This window comes from Pectinophora gossypiella, unplaced genomic scaffold (genome assembly GCF_024362695.1).
Source record: "Pectinophora gossypiella unplaced genomic scaffold, ilPecGoss1.1 Pgos_65, whole genome shotgun sequence".
Lineage (NCBI taxonomy): Eukaryota > Metazoa > Arthropoda > Insecta > Lepidoptera > Gelechiidae > Pectinophora > Pectinophora gossypiella.
This window is the reverse complement of record NW_026063275.1, coordinates 70699-91308: the sequence shown is the minus strand read 5'-3', so window position 1 is coordinate 91308 and position 20610 is coordinate 70699. Positions and strand designations below refer to the sequence as shown.

The following is a 20610-nucleotide window of genomic DNA, read 5'->3' as shown; positions in this document are numbered from 1 at the left end:
ATAAATGTTGGTCTAACAGAAAGCTCAGGGAAAGTGTACGTGGGTACTTAAGTTCATCTTGCGATGGGTATGCTTCTAACCAAGTTGGAATATACTCGTAATCGAGAGCTTATATTTTAATAATTATCCTACATCACTCTTAGATACGGAGACTGTAGAGGCTATATTTACATAGGATATGTATTAGTTTTTGCTAAAGCTAATATTTTATGAAGGTGTATTGTATATGTACTGGGGCACCTGAGTAATCAACATTATGTAATAAAAAATATTTAATAGAAACCATGACTGTTCTTAAGTTCTTGTAATAAAGATAAGAAACGTCGGTGATAATAATTTTCGGAATATATAAATATCAACGCATGTGTGAGTATTTATTGGGAACTCAATATGCATTAACCTCTAACATGAGACGGGCGCAATACCGTCGCGACGGAACAATGAAGTGTGTTCCTATTGTGGTCGCCATATATGAGCACAAATTGAAACCAAGCCTTGCCAATGATAGCACAGATTGCTATACAAATATTTTTATAACACGATGACGATTTACTTTACCTATCTACAATATAATGTAAAGTAACCACAACTCAAAGAGGCCCTATTCATATAGCAACATATCTCATTTCGTACGAGCAAATACTTCGTAGCAAGCATATTAATTTTGGGCCTAAGATAACTTCCACAACTCGCATAACATCGAAGCAAATCGTGATTCATCAGCTTATTAACTTTGAAGGAGGTACAATGGCCTCGTAATTCCCTTTAAATGATTATCTCTGCGTCAAAATGTCCCACGATGAGGCTAACATATAAATTACTGCTTTTACACGTAAATATAGCAGACGTTATGAAAATATGAAGGTAGCGAGAGTAGATAGAGACACGAATGTTTCCACGCAAACCGCAGCCCTGAAAATATTTTGAGCGAGGTAGGGAGGAAAATTCACGTAAATTTTTTGAAGGCCGCCTATAGCTTTGGATGTTTTACCAACGAGTGTATTCGTATCACGTTTTTATATGTTTACTTTTTATTATTGATATAATGGCCACGATTCTTGCAGACACTACCTAAATTTAATTTAAAGTTATACCCGTCATTTTCTTATCCGGCGAAAAGGAAAGGGACGGATGATTGACAATTGTTAATTTTAAAATGAATAAATAACCCGGGTCGTATACAATAGGCATCTCGCTGATATGCAACTAGATTGACGTGTGCTGTCAACTTAATATTTGTCGGTTTATTAGCAAATATACAATTTTAAGAGGGTTTTTTAAATTTCTGCCTAAAATTGATGTATATGCTCTTTAAAATTTTGCCTGTCGATTACCTGCCCCTTTTCTTTTCGGGGGATAAGCAAATGACAGGTATAAATTAAAATAAAATTAGATGGTGTGTACAGGAATCAGCACCAATGTAAAGCACGATGAAACAATAAACGAAATTTAAATTACTCCGTAGTGTTTACATTTCTTTTATGGAGTTCATACATCCATAAACTGTTACGAAACGTAAACATCGTGAAGCGGCCAGTATAAAGTGTATAAAATCATCCACGTAAATAAGGCTGCTCGCCTCGTGAAAGGGTGATCGACGCGTAAACCAGTTCAGTGAGCAAGTTAACTAGACATGTAGCACTTTTATAAACCATGGGTTTCTATCAAGGAAGTACCTGTCGCGCCTAGGTTACTGTGTGATTCGTTAAAGTAACCGGTTTTATTGCAACAATGAAAGCTGAGAATCCTTTGTAACGTTCGCAGTTATTACAAATGCAAACGGAGGCACATGCATGCAAAAACGTCCCTTGCGCCCGGTGGTAAGTGCATCGCGGCAATAAGTAGGGCGACGAACTGCGATCGATGGCGGGCGCCCTCACCAACTTTATCCATTTACACTGCTCCAAACTCCGCGATCATAACACCCGTCCTCCGTAAGTACCACCGCCCGCTCCGGACCGTACGCATTAACGTGCCCAGGATACGCTTCATTCCATTCACGCCATGAATACTCGCAACGTAAAACAAGAACTGCCAAGACGACCGACAAACCGTTATTTAAGCTCCTGAAATCGGGATAAATACCAACTCCTGTCCTTGATAACACTCAAATGAATTCGACGGTCGAAGAGAAATGTTCAAGGAAACAAAAGCTTCAGCTTAACAGAATGATATGAACTTGAGCTAAATTACGAAACAAAGGAATGTTCCACAGCCTTTTCTGCAGAACAAACACTAAAATAAAATATTTCAGTAAAAGATAAAACTTTTCAACTTCTGTTTTCGTTAAGACAGAAATTGTTATGAATTTATTAAGAGAATTTGATTAACATTTCAGCAACCGGAATGTCGAGAATATTTCCAAGAGAGTAATTATTTACATAGCGTCCGCACTCGGCAGCGGCGGCGGAGGTAAGCCTGCGGAGCGGCGGCGGCGTCGTCAGCAACCCGCGCCCGACATTAAAAGTCGAGTGGCCGCCGAAAGCTCCCAATTAGCCGAGACTTTGACGCCGCACGCCGGTAATTGCAAAAAGAAAGATGTTTTAGTGCTCTTCGCGAATTATTAATGCGGAAGTGAGAGCCGCGTCCGATATCGGGACCGGCGGCGCGCGGCCCCAGAGGAGTTCGGCTCCTGTTTAATTGTAGAGAAACACAATCGCGGTCGACATACTCTGGGCTGGGACTTATTAAATTTTCCCTTGGGGCGAGGGCAAACAATGGCGCTCTATCTTGGGTGTAGATAACGTTGGTAGACAATAGAAGCGCTCAGGCTGCGGCTGCCGTCCGCCGCACGCCACCTACAAACTTCGCGTCTGTCTTGTCAGCTTATGAGAACTCTGTTAGACGTCCCGCCCATCCTGCGATCTCACATACATGGACACAGCGCCTGTTACACTACACTTACCGGCCAGCTCGCCGTGGTAGATGTGTGACGTGTCCACTTCATGGTGCTCCCCATTCGAACCTTCAACCTGTAACAAGGAAATTATGTTAATTACCAGGTACGAAAATGGTAGGAAAATAATCACTATACAAACAATTTCATAATTACTTTCTTTTAGCCACTTAAGAGTGTACCACTGCCCGAGAAAGGTTTCCCCTCCTAGTTTACAATAGTAAACTTAGAGGGGAAACTACTAATACAAGTCGACTATAACACATTTGCATTATGTAGGTACACGGCTACATTAATGACATGGCAACTTTTAAATTATTCAAAGATGTGTATTATAACAAATTTCAAATATTTCTACTTGCAATCGAGTAAAAATAATTAGGAACATCAGCAGGTGTCAAACTTTATTATTACCGTTAGTCTTAATTACTGGGCACAGATTTCTGTAAGGCCGTGTTCAGGGACGCGCGGCGCGTTAAGCGGCGCGGGCTGCCGGATGAACAAACATATGATAATGTACTGAGCGTTCACGGAGAAGCGTTTTGGCTTGCGTTTTTTTTAATAGTAGCATCCCAAATAGCGCGTGACACGGCGGGCGACGCGGCGGGTGACGGTCCTAGAACCGCTATGTCACTGAACTGCGCGCGCCGATTGATGCGCTGCTTGATGCGCTGCTTGATGCGCTGCTTGATGCGCCGCTTGACGCGCCGCCTCTCCATGATAAAGAGCCTATTCTATTAGTATCCCTCCCCATTGCTTCACCACGCCTATGCGGTCTAAGTGATTTCGGGGGAAAAATACCATATACTTGAAAAATACTATAATACTTCATAGACACTTCACCTGGGTGAAAAGAGCAAATCTACAATAAGTCACGTCCAAAAAACCTGAAGGTATACTTGCCTTGAAATCGTCGGTGAACGCGGAGAGGTCTCGGCGCAGACGCAGGCGGAAGGTGCGGCCGTGTGCGCGGAAGTCGAGCCGCAGGTCCGGTGGTGCGTCGAGTGAACGGCGCACGCGCACGTGCTGTGCATGCACCGCGCCCGCGTCGTAGTCCAGCGGCTCGTAGTGTTCCACGTACTCGCTGAGCCGCCGCCGAGATGCTACAACAAACATATGACAATTTTTAGATCGTTCATCAACCTACCCATTACAGCTCGCAGTCGATGACGCATGTTTTGAACAATCCTGTGTTTCTTCAAATATTAATTACCGCAAGCGATACATTGTCTGTCTAAAGAAGATTTTGCCAAATCAGAAAGAAAATCAGAAGAGGCAATATCTAAGAGATGGGAGTAACTCCTACTTGCCTTAAGGTGAGATTAAAGAGATGTCATAAGCTTAATACTTTTGAAAGCGGCAATTATGTAACACACTATTTAATAAATATCCTATAGGATTTCCATGGTAAGCATGCATGACTAATAATGGAATCAATTTAAAGTTTCGTTTAGCATTTCAAAATGAAACAAAAGGCAACATATCAGTGTACACTTTCAATTTGCAGATAAGTGTTCAGTTAAATGCAAGCGTAACAAAAAATAAACGTCTCTCCTAAATGATCGTTAAAAAGCGGACTTTTTTCTAGGAATAATGAAAGAGACTAGATAAGGTAAGCACTGGGAACTTAATAAGACAAAGGAGATGTCGCGAGAAAGCAGCAGGATTTTTTGAAATTTAAACTAAATCGCCACTTCATTTCGAAGGGTAATAAATAGGTTTGGCAATGAGCAGCTTTCGCATTTTTTATTCAAGTAAGGCAATTCAAGTGCCACTAAATCTTAATTCAGCTCCACCCGCCGCGCTTCGTACCGCCGCCGCCATTGCTCAATAATGTTTTTTTCTACTCGATTGTTTTGATGTGAATGGGTGCGTACCGTAAACAAACCCATAACATGCATGATATTGTATTTATTCTTATCACATGTTTTGTTATACATTAAGGAAGTTCTTTACGAGTGAGTACACACGGTCCATAAATCCAAGATTAAGAAACAGAAGAATTTGCTACGCTCGTATTCTATTTCGGTTTTATGACAGTCCTACATATCCAAATATATCTCCGATGTAGATCCGAGCGTAATAGAGTTGTAAAGTTGTCGCGAGCGTCCCCCGCCGCGTCCACCGTATCGCCGAGGTCCGCACTCTCACCGTTACTTGCTCACAGAGTTTGATTAAACGACACTTGAGAACCATTCGATTTTCTCCGTCCAAATTTTTCCTTAACGTTAATTATAAACTTTTGAGGGTTCACAATGGCATTCAAGTTGAGGACAATGGTCGTGACTTAGGCACGGACTTACCGGGACTTTTAATTTAAGTTGCCTTTTCGTGTTTCGTTAGAAAAGAGACTTATGAGACGTGAGTTGTTAAAATAAATTAAATGAAGTCTGTAAGAAACAACGATAAAAGGGGACGGACGTGTCGCGGAGCCGCTGAAATGCATGTGTGCAACACGTGGCCAACTTCCGTTTTGTAAACACGCACCCTGGCTTGCTAGCTAACAGTTCTAGGATCAGACACATTAAAGTCGAGATTTAATAATATATTTGACTTAGATGTAGAGGTATAAGTACAGAGTAAACTATAAATTATTATCTAGCGTCAGCGATAGAGGTTCCACAGCACGTTCCTTTCAGCTTGGACAAATAAATAGCCCATATATTCTCGTTAAGCGTCTCAGGAAGATGCAACATAAACAATACTGCGAGTGGGGTTCACCGTTGTGAGATAGCGAAAGGTAGTTTAGTTTGGCAGCGGGTAGCGAGACACCCGAGCACGGCGCAGCTGGTCGCATGCAATCCTGAGTGGCTGGCGCGAGGGGACGTGCCGAATTTACTTTACATCCCATCTCGAATTGATTCCCTTATCCCGCTTGCAAATAAAATGCGCAACATGTCGCCTGTTTGACATTTCACAATGGTATCAATAAAAACCAACAATATAGCCTAATGCGTCTAGACGAGCTCAAAAGAAATTACTCTGATATTGCTCTATTTAGTGATCGTTTTTCTGAGTAAACAACTTTATTGGCAACTCTCTGGAAATATTTCGATATTTTATTTATATGATAAGTATGTGAAATTCGCACTGGGAGTCTGCAGTATATCGTCTTGCGAGAGTCAAATTTACATTTGATTGGCAATGATTCCCATTACATGTTTTGTCGATTTATTTGGCAATGATATTAATCATTCCAACCCCTCCACATCGGGAAAGCTTTGAAGGGGACTGACTGAAATACACATATTGCCGTGTATTTGTTCAGTCATACAGAGCTTTTTGCTTTAAGCGCCGTGTCACTGGGTCAGTGGGGCAGGAGCGCCCCCCCGCTCTCTGGACGTACCTACCAGTAGCGTGCTTAGATTTGGGGTCCCTTTATACACAAAAATAGGGTTGTAACCATTGTGTTAAGATGTTCCTTACAAATGATCACTGCGTCATTTACCCGTCTGATTATACGGTCGGTTACAAAGTCCGTTAGGGCCCTACCCTTCTGAACACCTGATATACCTACCTACTCGTACATTGTATCTTATTTCGGTCCGCGACAATGTTCTTCTCATTTTACTGTTCTAATAATTAAACACATGAAGATTAATTGTCAGACGCTATCTGTAAGCGCTTAACGAGTAATTACCTCATTTCCCTACCAATTTAGATAAGAACAGTATTATTTTAATGTTTTATGTTTAAATTGTAGGTAATACAGACAGAGGCCCCCCCAGGTAGGCAACTAACGACAAAACCGGGGTAATGCTCTGCAGCAGTGTGCGGTTTCTTTTATTCAAAGACTTTCTCGTTGGAAGTTGCCCTGCGGACTACAATGAGAGGTAAATAAGGACACGAATTTCATTTAATATAATACTTAACGTACCTAATTTAATCCGGATTGCGAGTATAAAATTTGAAATTAAACGACCGTGTGGCGAGTATTAGTAATACTATTGTTACGCAGAGCTACACTTTGTATAACAAGCTTAGTAAACAATGCCTACATTTAGAGTACCCGTCTGTACCTATACTCGCCCACCATGTTGCGCCTCGTACAGCTGTCTTGTAATAAAATACTATTACCCGACGAGCGGTGAAGGACGTACCCAAGTTTCGTGAACAAGTCTTCATCCGTTAGCCAACTTAGAAGCATGACGAACTTCGCCCATATAGGTAGACAATGAAGATGAGAACTGCTTCTTGGAGTAAATTCGGTGTGTAAATTGCACCTACTAAATATAACTAAAAACAGTCAACGTGCTTGCGTGTGTGTTCGTAAAATATACCCTTCATCTATCAAACCATCAAAAATATGGCCAATGATAAATTGACAACGGATCCTCGCATTGTCATTTTTACATGGCAGGTAGATCGCAGTGTTCTGTAATATTGTACAGTTTATTTTCCAGCTACATACAATTCTTGCTACGTCGCCATTGTAACTTAGTATTTGACATTGTCCGTGATTATTGCGACAGGCTATGAGTAACAAGTTTTGCGAATGGAACTTTGTACCTACAATATAGCTACAAGATATATAGGTAAGTAGGGACATAAATCTTGTTACGCGTCGTGACTTATAGTTTACGTCAAGCGTCTAACCAAACGACATTTTATAGCTGTAAGAAAATAAAGAGTTCAAAAGAATAAAAAGGTGAGTGAGAAATACCCTACCTACCTAGTACCTTTTGCTTATCGTTATGCGGAGATAAATCATAGAAAAGAGTCGGTTGGTATTCAGAGCGCTGCATATTTCCGGATGGAATACAGCGGAGGTATCCTCAGGCTCGCTGGAACCGGGAACGCGAGAGCTTGTTATTCAATATTGAATAAGTTCAGCTGTCTACGCATCTATTTCCATATAGATGTATCGCCCAGATAGCTCCGTAAAAGAGAAGGAACTTTTCTTGTTTATTCACAGCTAGAGGGCAAACTGCTTTGGAAAGGTTTGGGGCGCCCTAACGTAGAGATGAATAGACACTCGTCTAACGCTTTATCGCTCCATTCACCCCAACATTTAGTATGCGATGCAATGAAAATATATTGCTGCGTTGACGTTTCCCAGCGGTTCGTGAAAAATCACCTAAAACTTTATTGTACCTCATTTTGAGTGAAGTTTTAGCTTATTACAGCGTCGAGAGACTAGAAGAGACATACATAAACTTAGTTAAAATCACACAATTTAGTAAAGTTAAAATGCTAAACGGACTTAAATGAACGTCTTTGACTTTATTTGAATTACTAATAGGGAGTCCTTTTTTACACTTCACTGTAGTAAAAGAATAAGACTAAGCTGAAAGTTTATTATTACAGTGAGTGCTATTGATTAAACGAGAACGTACATCTTGTGATTCACAATTTATTAAATTAAATCAAAAATGTACGTTTTGCTATAAGGATTACGCGCGTGTGTTGTTTGCCTGTATACTTTTTTTACTCCACATAATATTTACTGCACAGATAAAATACAATTTCGTATTTCTAAAAGACATCTTCATCTGATGTCCTGCGCGTATTCGTTGGATTGTTTATACTCGGTAGTTTTACTGTTTAAGGAAGCACGTTTGTGAGCCCGTCTTATAGTTAGCTACCAGCGCAGGGACGTGACGATCCACTGTCAGGAGTGATTCAAGAAACTCCAAGGGATTTATGGATTATACGATTGTCCCTCGAGGTTTAAAACTTGGATGTGCTTAGGCTCTTAACTTTCCTTGTTTTGAGGCCCGTTCATTATCAGTATAATGTTCAAGGCTTTGTAACTCTTATCCGAAGTGTATTTAATTTATTGAAAACCAAATTATTAGTTATTCTTACTCATTTCGTACAGCTGCCACGTGTAGTGCGCTCTAGTAAACCATACTCAAAAGCTTAGTAGTAAAGTGCGACATAATTCGGTCCTTTTTGAAGTTGTGACGGAGTAGTGAATGTGTTAAAGCTAATTATATACCTCTACATGTTCATCAAAGCAAGGGTTCGTGGCGAAGTAAACATTCTTCGTTACTAGGTATGCTGTTAGTCCAAAAGGAAATTTCGTATGCACATTTGTGTACACCTGCTACATAGATAAGTAGATTTACAGAATATAAGCTCACGCCTATATTCCCAAATAGGATTGTCAAGGGTATACATCAATCGCAAAATGAACTGAGTACTCACGCTTCACCTAGCTTTCTGTTAGAACAACGTGATAGGTGGTGAGCCGTAAAAGTAGGTTTACTTGCCTCCAAGTCGGTCTATTATCTCTGCTTTAACAGAAATGCTCACCACAATGTTTAACAGATAAAGAAATGTAATTAGTTGGCAGTAAATAGAAACAGCTTTCGATAACAACACTAAACACAAGCAGGAGATACCCGAGAGACTGTACCAATTACTTAGCGGCCAGATACATCAATAGAAGCTTTCCCTCTACAGAGCCACTACACACTATTTGAAAGGACATCATCTGTAGATTAGTAAGTAACTACTTCACGACACAAAAAACAAAAACTACTCGATATGATGCAGGCTACTTTGTTCTTTTTTGCTATGCCACAAACAATAATAGACGGACAGTGATTCGAAGAGGAGCGGAGAATCAACATGTAACACAATAGCTACACACGCCACATATAAGAATTGCTCAATCAATGAACAATATAAATAATGGGAACTAACAACCGTGCGATGCGACCTAATTGATAAAGTACGCCACCGAGCGAATTCGATGCTGGTTCAATTAAACTGACGCGAACGGATCCCTCAAGAATTCCTATTGATGTTTTACTCGGGGCATTCGTTCATTAGAACTTTTGTACAAGCCAGAAAATGTTCATTAATTTCGGTTCCTTTGTTGCACAACTTCTGAGAAGAAGTGTTTAGAATGATTTTGTTGCGTGAATAATAAACTGAACGACTTAGCGACGCGCCGAAGAAAATGGAGGCCGTTGAAAAATATATGAGAAGTGTTAGTGGAGGCGCAATAGTTAGAGGGCTGTTTCATAAGACGGGTGTTGGCGGCATGTGTCGCTAATTGCCTTCGTTGGGCAGCGCTCGACTTATTGTGACATTATCCTCTACCAAATTGCTTTCGCTGGCGAAACTGTGCCTTATTACCGCCGCGTTGGGCGTGAGGGATTGTCCGTCAATCACGTAATAAATTCAGAGCGGTAGAATATTTCTAACAATTTCACTATGCTACCAAAACAAGATGATTTCGAGAGAATCAGAAAGCATGCTATAAATTAAATAAGAGACGTAATAACATAAAAAGAATAAGTGAATGTTGTATGGTGATCAAGACGCACATCTAGTAATGAGTGTGTTGGGCGTGTTCAAACAACATCGTAGTTTGTTGTAGTGTCCATGTGATCAATTCCATTGTGAGACGGGGGCACAGGGGCACGGTGGCACAGCACAACAGGACAGGAAACCGGCGTGAAGTATCGCTGCGAGCGTCCCACCTGAGCGCGAGTGACCCAATTACCCTCACTCCCTCGCTTCAGATAAAAATATTCTACAATGTAAGCCACTGCAAAACTTGATTCATCTATAAAATATAACTTTGTTATAGTTGAAGCTCTCAGCTTAAAGAAATGCCAAGTACAGATTTACTATCGTTAAATAAAGTTATCGTCATTATAAGTTCGATATTGGAGACGGTAATTAAAGGTTTGCTTTTGTATTTTATGCAGTAAGTAACACAAGTACTGGCTGTTTTTAGAATAGAATAGAAATTGTTTATTATAAATGGATGCCACACACAAAAACAAGACAATAATATCCTTTCTCCAATTCACTATTTCTCGAATTTTATCTTGAAATAAAGACATCACAACAACACAGAGTACTTTTGAAAAAAAGATGTGATGAATAAAGTACATTGGAGTAAGTTAAATATGTGAAACGGGAAATGGTATTGAAACATTCAGTCAGTAGGTAGTTGAGCTCTGTAACGCGGCTCGTAGTGGGTTGCAGTACCGACCGAGCGAGTGATATTGGTTTTACCTAGCTACCGCCACCGCACCCACGAAGGCTGCAGTACTCACCATATTGTGCCTCCTATAGCGTGCGCGATTTACTAGTTCGATTTCATCACAAAGGACATAAAAGTACAACGCACAGGTTCAACACAAATAGACTACTAGACGTACTGGAGTGCAACTGACTGCATATCAAAGCTATCCTCAAACGCGAACCGCATAAGCCATAAATAACAAAGTTATTTTTGCTTTTGTAGCAACGAACTTTGAAGTACCAACCTTTAGAGTGCAAGATTTTACCGTCGAGACTAAGTGCTGTTCGTTATGAAAACGTAAAAGCTATCCACAATCCTTTAAATGAAAAATATGAAGCGATGAAATGAACGTAACACTAAGTAGTGTAATCCCTCGTGAATGTCGAGCTAGACGAAGATAACGACGACTTATGGATAATAACAAGCAGATGAAACTCAAATACGAATACTAAACATAGGTATATTATATTTGTACGTATGACAAACGAAAACAAGCATTACATATAAGGATAAATCAACCTAATGGTAGAGTCTAGAAGGTACACGTGCAGAAGTTAATTGCCATCATTAACTACTGACAGAGGAAACATAATGACTTCTTAGTTTTGCATGTCAATGTGGACTGTAGCTAACTACATTATTTTATGATGCAACTTATGGAAACAGACATATTAAATGAACTTGCTAGAGGACTGTAAATAATCTGAAATACAGCAAACGCGGTTAAAAGCACATTAAAGATTTAGTTGCCATAAATTGTTTTTTTATTCCGAGCGAGACGCGAGTATCCATGCAAAACGTTTGTTTATGTTTGCAGGGCGGAGTGCCGCCCGCGCCCGGCGCCGCCCGCCCGGCAAGCGGGGTCGACGACCTCTCTCACACTGATTTTGCCCAACACAACTAAATATTAACAGACTAAGCTCTCTGTATGTGGCAATTAAATGATCCGTGTAACCAGTTTATTTGTCTACGTAGAGGGTAACTCGGTATTTAAATTAAATAGTACATGCCACATAAGCCATATACGGGGTTTTAGAAGATAATACCTACGTACAAATACGCAAGAGTTCCTTGTTTACTACGAGCTACGTAGATAAATCACGCTCTCGTATTTGCTTTACGTAACCGTGCTCTTTAATTAAGTAAACGCTGTGGAAAACCCGTCCACTTGTGGCAAATAGGTGGCCGTTCACGATTTATTGGCTTCTATCATTTACATTGCACCTGAGTTAATATAATATTCAGAAGTAAGATAGAGCCAGCTAGTAGCTAGGTGCAACGGCAGCGTTGGTAACAGGTATTTAATATAGTCCGGGTAACCTCATTATCCAACCACTTGAGCTCGGCCACTAACAATGCAAGTTACGAGTAACTTTGCAACTACGCTGTGCAGCTTGATTATCGCGTCGCCACCAGCGGGCACTAGCTACATGCGCACGTAATTCTATAGAAACAGAAACAGCACGACTCACATTAACAGTATTATCACAAGTCTGACTGAGACGTCTGGCTTGTCGTGACTCCGGCCTCGAGGGGTCATCTATTCATTGAGAGCGTTCAAAATTGTAGCGTTGTTGGGAACGAAACACGCTTAAGTTGCTAGACGAATCTAGCGCCTAACAAAATTACTTCTGTATTTAAAGTGGATTAAGTGAAAATGTTTTCTTATTAGGTGGATAAAATACGTATTTCATTTCAAATTAGCAAAACTAACAAGGCGATAAAGTTTTGAAATATCTTAATTGTCGTCAATTCTAAGATCTGACTGAAATATTTCGCATATTTCTTCTACGTAGACACCTAGTTTAGTCTGGTCGAACGAATTCAGTGTAACTTGAGAACAGTAATTTCCTAGACGAACGAAAGCGAAAGTGGTACAGTTCAATAAATGGGCTTAACACCGTGCAATATCTAGTTGGCGGGTACGGGTAGCGGGTAACCCCTGGGACGGCGGGCTCGGGGCATCCACTGCATTAAATCTGAGTGACGTTATCCGCCGTCTTACTGGCTGGCTGCCATTCCGAGTCGCCGACTAGCGACTGACTCAACTTCGTAATTAGTCGCAGTTTCTACGCGGACGATGTTCCGAGATTGCCGCTTTTAGACAACCGGTACAAGATCGTTTCTTAAATCGTCTGTAATAAGCTGGCTTTTACAGTGCAGATAGAAACATTTGGGATTTTATAACAGTCTAACTTCTAACTGTTCGACACGTACTTCTCTATTCTTATACAAAGAGAAGGTATGGAGCATAATAGACAACTTTAATTAATTGAGGTTTGGTGGAGAAACACCTAGATCAGATCCAAACAATTTCGTAATTTCGTTTTCTATTGTTAACCCCAATAGAGAGTAGAATCATGGACTTTTCATTTATAGTTGATACTTCAACGCTATACACTATTTGTTCAAATAAGTACTTCGCAGATAGTGACTACTACGGTATGGTGGTGGGCAGAGCCACACGTCGTCGTCAAGTTGGTTTGGCGTCCTATAATAGATTATAATGTGACACACACCAAGAATGAAAGTACTCTAGTTAATTATTACATATAATATAATATCAAAATGGGATGAACAAAAACAGATGAATATGCCTTATCATTTAGGTCGTATTTCATTGACAATGAGGATTGATATGTACACTTCACTGATATGACTGACCATTGAGAATCGTATCCTTCTCAGAATACCACCCGTTGTTTGTTCAACAGATCGCCTAGATACTACACGTTTCGTCGAGCAACAGTTGATCAGACATTTAGCGGAATCCATCAGTTAATACAATCTTTTTCCGAAACTTTTGCTGCTATAGGCATTCATATCCCTCGGTAGAACGCTAACATACTTTTAAAAGCATACGCAGAAATTCTTGAGCATCAATAATGCTGACGGGTATTCTTTGAATTCACGTAAATGTGAAACCAATGTAAAGTATGTCAAGGTTTGTTTTTAATTAAAATCATCTATTTCCCTGAGGGGATATGACAAGTTGTACAAAAGTATCGCTAGCGAGAATAATTTAAGCGAGATAGTATCTTAGGTACAATAGATTAAAGATATTGGCGTTGGGCTCGGAGCCCGGCGCGTCACGCTCGGCCAAGCGTGGCGGCTTCCAAGGCTGTAACACGATTTACAGTCTCGCCTCCAGCTAACTGCCCTACGTAAGACATTTTTTTAATAATGCCAGTGATTTAACTGACCAGCTCACACGCGCGATATGACTCATGCCACACTCGATAACGAGCGCCTACTCAAGTTTTTATCAATTCTGCTTTTTGTAAATTCCCACATGAAAATAATACGTGGGCTTAAATTGCTACATTGTATAATATTACAATACAAATCATATTTTAAATATAGTTGTTGCGAATCAACGATGTTTACTTGTCAGATTTCGTGGTGTTAGTTCAGGACGCTTACATGGTTTGATTTATGCCACGTAATGCAAGATAACAAACAACGGCTGTTCCAGTTTAATCGCTGACGGACAAAAATTAACCTTACAACATTTAATTACTCCAAAGTGGCCTTGCAGACTGTGCGCGATCTTGGATTCAAATATGGCTTCACACGAACACTATACACACTACTTATTACCATTAAGGCACGACTAGTATGAAATATTAGGTTAAATGGCTGGTAATGCATTCAAAATTTACAACAGAGTGTTACCTTAACTGCTACTTTTATGACACAGAAGCAAATTAGCTAGAGCTTAGGTGTTAGTGCTATTTAACAGTAACTTTCATGTCATAATTGGCACATAACAGCCTTGTTAAGAGTTAGGCGACGCTAATTAGTCGGTCGCAAATGCAACATCAAGACGGGCTGTTTTTGGGGGAAGTTGGTTGTGTTGATATAATATTAATTTCGGAAATGGCTGGTTTTAATAATATAAAAGTGATCATAGGCACATCGGTTCCGGTGATGCACGTGTGGAGTATAATGCCACATGTTACCGGCGACTCGAGTTCGCTATATAATGATGTAACGTCACAATGCGAGACAATGACACTGCACCGGGTGAGCTTCTGTAACGAAGTTCTCGTTGCATCCGCAATTATGGTGGTATTATAATAAAATAGCTTTGCGATTGTGTCACGCCAAGTAAAGTATAACATCTCATTACTTAACATTCTTACGCGGTGAAGTGTTTACTCTTTATAAACAGTTTAATATAAACGGTGGTGTAAACAGTTGGATTCTTTATGGCCAGTTTCATCACTTACAGATAAGTGTCTGATAGTCAACAAAGGTCTTAAAATGTTCTACAACAAGTTTCCTGTAGACAGTGGTCTTCGTAACAGTTTAGTTCCCCTCAGCGATCTAGTACTTTTTCGTTGGAGCGGAGTTATAGCGCCATGCGACACCACTTTCGCCATAAAGGTTTTATGAGGCCATAGTGCGTTGACTAGCTTTTTATCAGTAAAGCATTCAGGTCGGTTAACCTCTCAACTATAAATCTGTCGGAAGCAGTAAAAACTTTTCCAATCGGTTTAAATACTGCCTGGAAATGTGGAATTCGTTTCAACCGGGTTTTGTACGTGCAGGGTAATTTGTCAGGCGGTAGTCCTGGGTGTCTGCCGGTCTGGCGGGCGCGGCGGCAGGAGCCCCGGCAGCTGGCAGCCAGTGCGGAAAGAGTTTATAAGCCGCACACGTCACGATGGTCGTGACCTCGCCGGTTCAACGAACGCATCGCGTCGCCGTCACAGCGCACGCACCGCGATGCGTCAACTCGAGCGCCGCGTGCGCATCGCGGCTGTCATGTATGCTACCAATAACCCACGGTTATGGTTATGACTACAATAAAATTAACTAATGACACCAATTGTACGACGTACTTTGATCATTTTTTAAGAATAGAAGATGGTTTTAAAATGTATGTTATAGGTTACAGTTACAATACAGTTATGACTTATAGCGACCGTTAGGGTTAGTCATTGTGGATATTCGTACAACACGACTTTATCCTTTCGAATAAGATTAGTTATTTTAGTAAATTGTCAAATATACTTTGTTAAGAAGTCCATTATTAGTACTATTATAAATAACACTTTAGTTATCCTGTTTCCACACGATTTAACTGTTCCTCCAAGGCTAGAATAATGTTACAGTAGAATATAGTTAAATGACAAGTATATATGAATAGGTTATTGTTCCTTTTGTTAAAAATATGTTACAAATAGTGTGCGATGTGTCACTGCAGAGGAGTAACGGTAAAGTGGAGCGGATGAAGAGGACGGACGCTCGTTCTAGCTGCGGCAAGACAAACAGCGGATTTACGCAACAGCTTATCTTCTAATTAGAAACCTTCCAGCACAAGGATCTCTATGATGGAATTCATCATCATAATCATCAGCCGTACGACGCCCACTGCTGGGCATAGGCCTCCCCCAAGGATCTCCACGACGATCGGTCCTGCGCTGCCCGCATCCAGCGGCTTCCCGCGACCTTCACCAGATCGTCGGTCCACCTTGTATGATGGAATTATCAAGCCTAATTAACTATATTAATTAGCGATAATTGACATGTCACTAAATTATGCGTGGACCATATCGATACGCACAGTATTAATGATTTAATTACGCAGACGTCTATTACAACTAACTTACATCAAGTAATGTAACTGAATTCTGTAGTGAGATAGGTACTTATTTAGAAAAACAATCTTCCTTGTGTTCTGAATATAGCGTTGAGATGTAATAATGAGTTACATATGCGTTTGTTCGTTATTGTTATAAGCTTGATATTCTTGGTATTCTTCACAGTCTAGTAAAACCCGGGAATAAAACAATACAATCAGGGCTCGAAAAAAAAATGTTGTTTGGATTAGAAATAAAGCCATACCTACAACGATATTTAGGTTAGATACATTAGCGACCAACCGAGCTAGCGGCCCTTTCAGAAAAATATCTCTTGTCGTAACGGCAGACAGCGATCATTGTTCTTGAGTCTGTAACGACTATAGATAGGGGTATAAATAAGCGCTCTTTCCTCTCGCTTTTACTGAAACCGTTCACGATACGGGAATGGACGAAAACGGACCACTTAAGTAGCCTTTTCGCACGATCTCGGTACTCTAACTTCTTGGTAACTGGAACAGGGCACGAATAAATCAAGCGGCGGCGAGGGCGCAAGGCCGAACGTTACTATACGACAAGTGGCCGATAGAAGTTTAGATCATATCCGCGATAGCTTTCTAGTTTACCAATAACGCCCAAAAACAAGCCCGAACTATGTTACTAAGTAATTGAAAAGCTAATACATTAATATCGTGACTGTGCAAAATAAAGTTCGCATAACAGTAAGTCACTGTAGGTCATATAATGAGCCTACATTACTGGTCGCGACAAGCGTAACCCAAAGGATGCAAATAGATATTCAAAGTGGATATTTCCTCCCGTCCATTTGGCTCCGTAGGAAGCAATAATGGGCAGGCACTGTGTTAATATGACGTGGCGTGCACAGATTGTGGAATAGCAATTGCAAACCTCGCCGATGGCGTTATTTGGTTATCTGAATCGGGGTTACTAAACGCCCATATGCATATTCTAAATAGATACTCAACGTTATGGGAGTAAATCTGTTTACAGTTTGTATTAATGATATTACTGACTATAATTTAAGTACCTATTAAAAATACGCATTCGTTAACGGTGCCAAAAATGCCGAGAGATTTATTTTTTGGAGCAATTAAATTACATTGCGATAGACTTTCAACAAACAGGTTTTATTCAATTAGCGCTAAAGTTCCTTAATACCCCGTTGTTCTCAATGGCTCACTTGGCACCAATAGGAGGTATTTAAGGCAGCACAGACAGCAAGCTAACGCGTCCAATTCATGATTCACAATTTCGGAACTGGTTTTTCGCGCGGCCGAGACCGGTGATAGTGTGTAGGCGAGGCGAAAGTAGTACAAAATATTGATAGCTATTAGATAGTCCGTAAATAATACTTAGTCAATATTTAATGTATGGATAGGCATTTTATCAATTAATCATTGTCTGAAATAGGGTTACAGCTGGATGGGTAGAGAAAATCATTAACGGTTTTTTTCTTCAATGTCAATATTTTTGCGATTATTTATTGGGTACCTACCTACTGATTTTGAAATATAATTTAAAGAATTAAAAATTCTTTACTTATGATTTTTATGTGTTTTGCCGTGGCTTATTGTAGATTTGCCACAGATGGCATTAACTACTTGGCCTGATTCATAAATTTGTTGTTTTTTCATGAAAGTATAAAAATACATAAGTTATACTAAATCCAACTGAATAGAAACATAAGTAATCACTATTAAGGTGGACTCTTTCTATTCCAGTTTTGTATTTTGTATTTTCCTGTTTGTGCAATAAAGTATTTGTTATGTTATGTGGGCAAGCCAAAATTCCTCAGAAAATAATTTAGCAGCTTTGGTGCTTGTCTTTTACAAAAAATAATAATAATGAAGTATTAGGAAGGGGCCCATCTCTCTTAAAATTAAATTAAACTACATGTGATGCCTAAAAATTAACTTAGGTCATGCTTGAAAAATTCAAATCAAAAGTATAAGGCAGTTTTGTATTTCTCAATTAAAGTTATGTTAGGTATAACTTATAATATTATTATTAGATGAATTCAATGAAATTTCAAATATATAATCAAGGAATGGCAGGTGTTTTAGTTTGTATTTAAATAAAAATAGCAGGCTATGCATTATATCCGCTGTGGAAGGCACATGGAGCCGTTGGCTACTAGCCGAAACATCTCCATCAACCCGCACTGGACCAGCATGGTTGTGTATGCTCCATACTACCTCCAGTTGATTGAGGGAGGCCTGTGCATAGCAGTGGGATGTACATAGGCCATTTATGATATTGCTATTTAACTGGCATGTTTTTGTTTAGTAGTAATTAGGTGTGTGTTAGGGAGTAATTTGGTGTTCACTCAAAGGAAAAAATAAGAGGATTAAATTAATAATATTAAAAGCTTTGTAATTAGAATAAGTGTGTTTATTAATTTGCCAGCATTATAATCATTATCATTTTAGGCTGTAAAAATTGGTAAACTATAGTGTGGGATTATGGGACATAGTACAGCTAGCACGGACCAAGATATGTTTAAAATCAAAACAAACAGATGTCTGGAAAATTTGTAATTATAGATATGATATGAATAGTTTGTTGACTTTATTTGTTTTGTATTAGAGAATCAAAAGATATTAGTTAGTTTAAAGTGTATTTGAAACATAGTCAGATTTGTAACTCTGACAAAACTGGTGAATATGATTGATTGTATACTTCATGGGACGAAATCAGGCTACGTTTTCGTTTCGTAGAACAAGTCCGTGCGTAAGAACAGGACGAGTCAGGGACAAGTATGAAGGTACTTTACACTTACCACTTTCGATGTACGGCAGGGCAAGTAGCAGGAACGTAATGTATCCAATTTCACTGAACATTGTGGATTTAGAACACACACTTTTGGTATCACGAAGTCATCGCACATACAGCTGATTTTCACATCACACAAAACCTTTGTCTGTTTTTGACAGAATCGCATGCGCGCGATCACTAAATATTTTTTATTTACATTACAATAAACTCTAATCTTTACACATTTTACACGTATGAACGTACGTTAATTACACCATAACTTTCAGCTTTGTTAAAACTTGAAATCGAAACAATAAATAACAACAAAAATTGTTTCTGTGGTGGTAACGGACCAACCCAAATTGAGCGTAGCAACATAAGTTATAACACAAACAATTAACAATTCCACTATTGCTTTATTGTCCCATATATTAATAAATTCACAACGATTATCCTAAACCTAAAGTTATACTTATTAAAAATAAAATCTCCACTTTCCTTCGTCTCGCTCGTCTGACATGTTGGAAATTATGGATTTGAACTGCGTTCGGATACATACATAAAATAAAATTATGCCTAATACGATCAACAATAAAGATTTGTTCAAATGGTGACAATTAAAGTCATGACTTATGAAATGATTTCTATTAAGGGACTATCCAACACATGTTTCTAAAAAAAAATAGATGGCATTATACAATATTACGTTCATTTAACCTTCTAATTTTATGGATAACAGACATAGCATCTTTTATCTTTTTTTTGAGATAAAAATAATAACCCTTGTAAAACTATTTATTAATTAAATACCTATTTAGCAAAATAAAGCCTATAGGGTCGTAAGCCGCTAAAGCAAAGCTAAAGAGAGTAGAGTAGACTGTATCTTACTCGCACTTACGTGATAAGACTGAATTTTGTATAGAGTAAGAACTCAGGGTGTGGTCGAGGAGGATTAGGCGCACAATGTTATATTGAAATACGTTGTAATACAGAGAATTTCGAAAGAATTTGATTCATGGCTATCATTAATTCTTTTATTTTTAGTCAATGCTTCGTTTACAGGGCCATAACAGAAAATATCAGTTGAAAAGTGTATCCGAATAGTTAAAAAAAAACAAATAAGCCCGGGAATTTTGAATAAAATCTTTTTTTTTTTTTTTTTTTTTTTTTTGGCATGACGCGGTTTGCGTATTTGCCACCGACAAAACGAGGAAACATTTCATAAAAATAAAAGGAATTTAGTGAAACAGGAATTTAGGAAGAAGGATCAGAGGATGGGGATATATATTATAAGATAGGATTATAATTTTATATCATTAACACAGATAAATATGGATAAGAATTTATATATATCAAAGTTATTA

The 20610-nt window shown here is 39.2% G+C and overlaps 2 protein-coding genes across 2 annotated transcripts in view; one reads left to right on the top strand and one right to left on the bottom strand.

Annotated features, from left to right (window-relative positions):
• LOC126381587 (disintegrin and metalloproteinase domain-containing protein 10-like) overlaps window positions 1-19779 on the bottom strand; it is a 57989-nt gene extending 38210 nt beyond the window's left edge. Inside the window, exons 1-3 of the mRNA XM_050031049.1 lie at window positions 19272-19779; window positions 3800-3999; window positions 2906-2972 (exon numbers count right to left, since the gene is read on the bottom strand). Coding sequence (XP_049887006.1) covers window positions 2906-2972; window positions 3800-3999; window positions 19272-19332 — 328 coding nt within the window. The 5' untranslated portion in view covers window positions 19333-19779. The remainder of the gene's footprint in view (window positions 1-2905; window positions 2973-3799; window positions 4000-19271) is intronic.
• LOC126381584 (uncharacterized) overlaps window positions 1-20610 on the top strand; it is a 73773-nt gene that overhangs the window by 22280 nt on the left and 30883 nt on the right. The gene's annotated exons all lie outside the window — the stretch shown is intronic.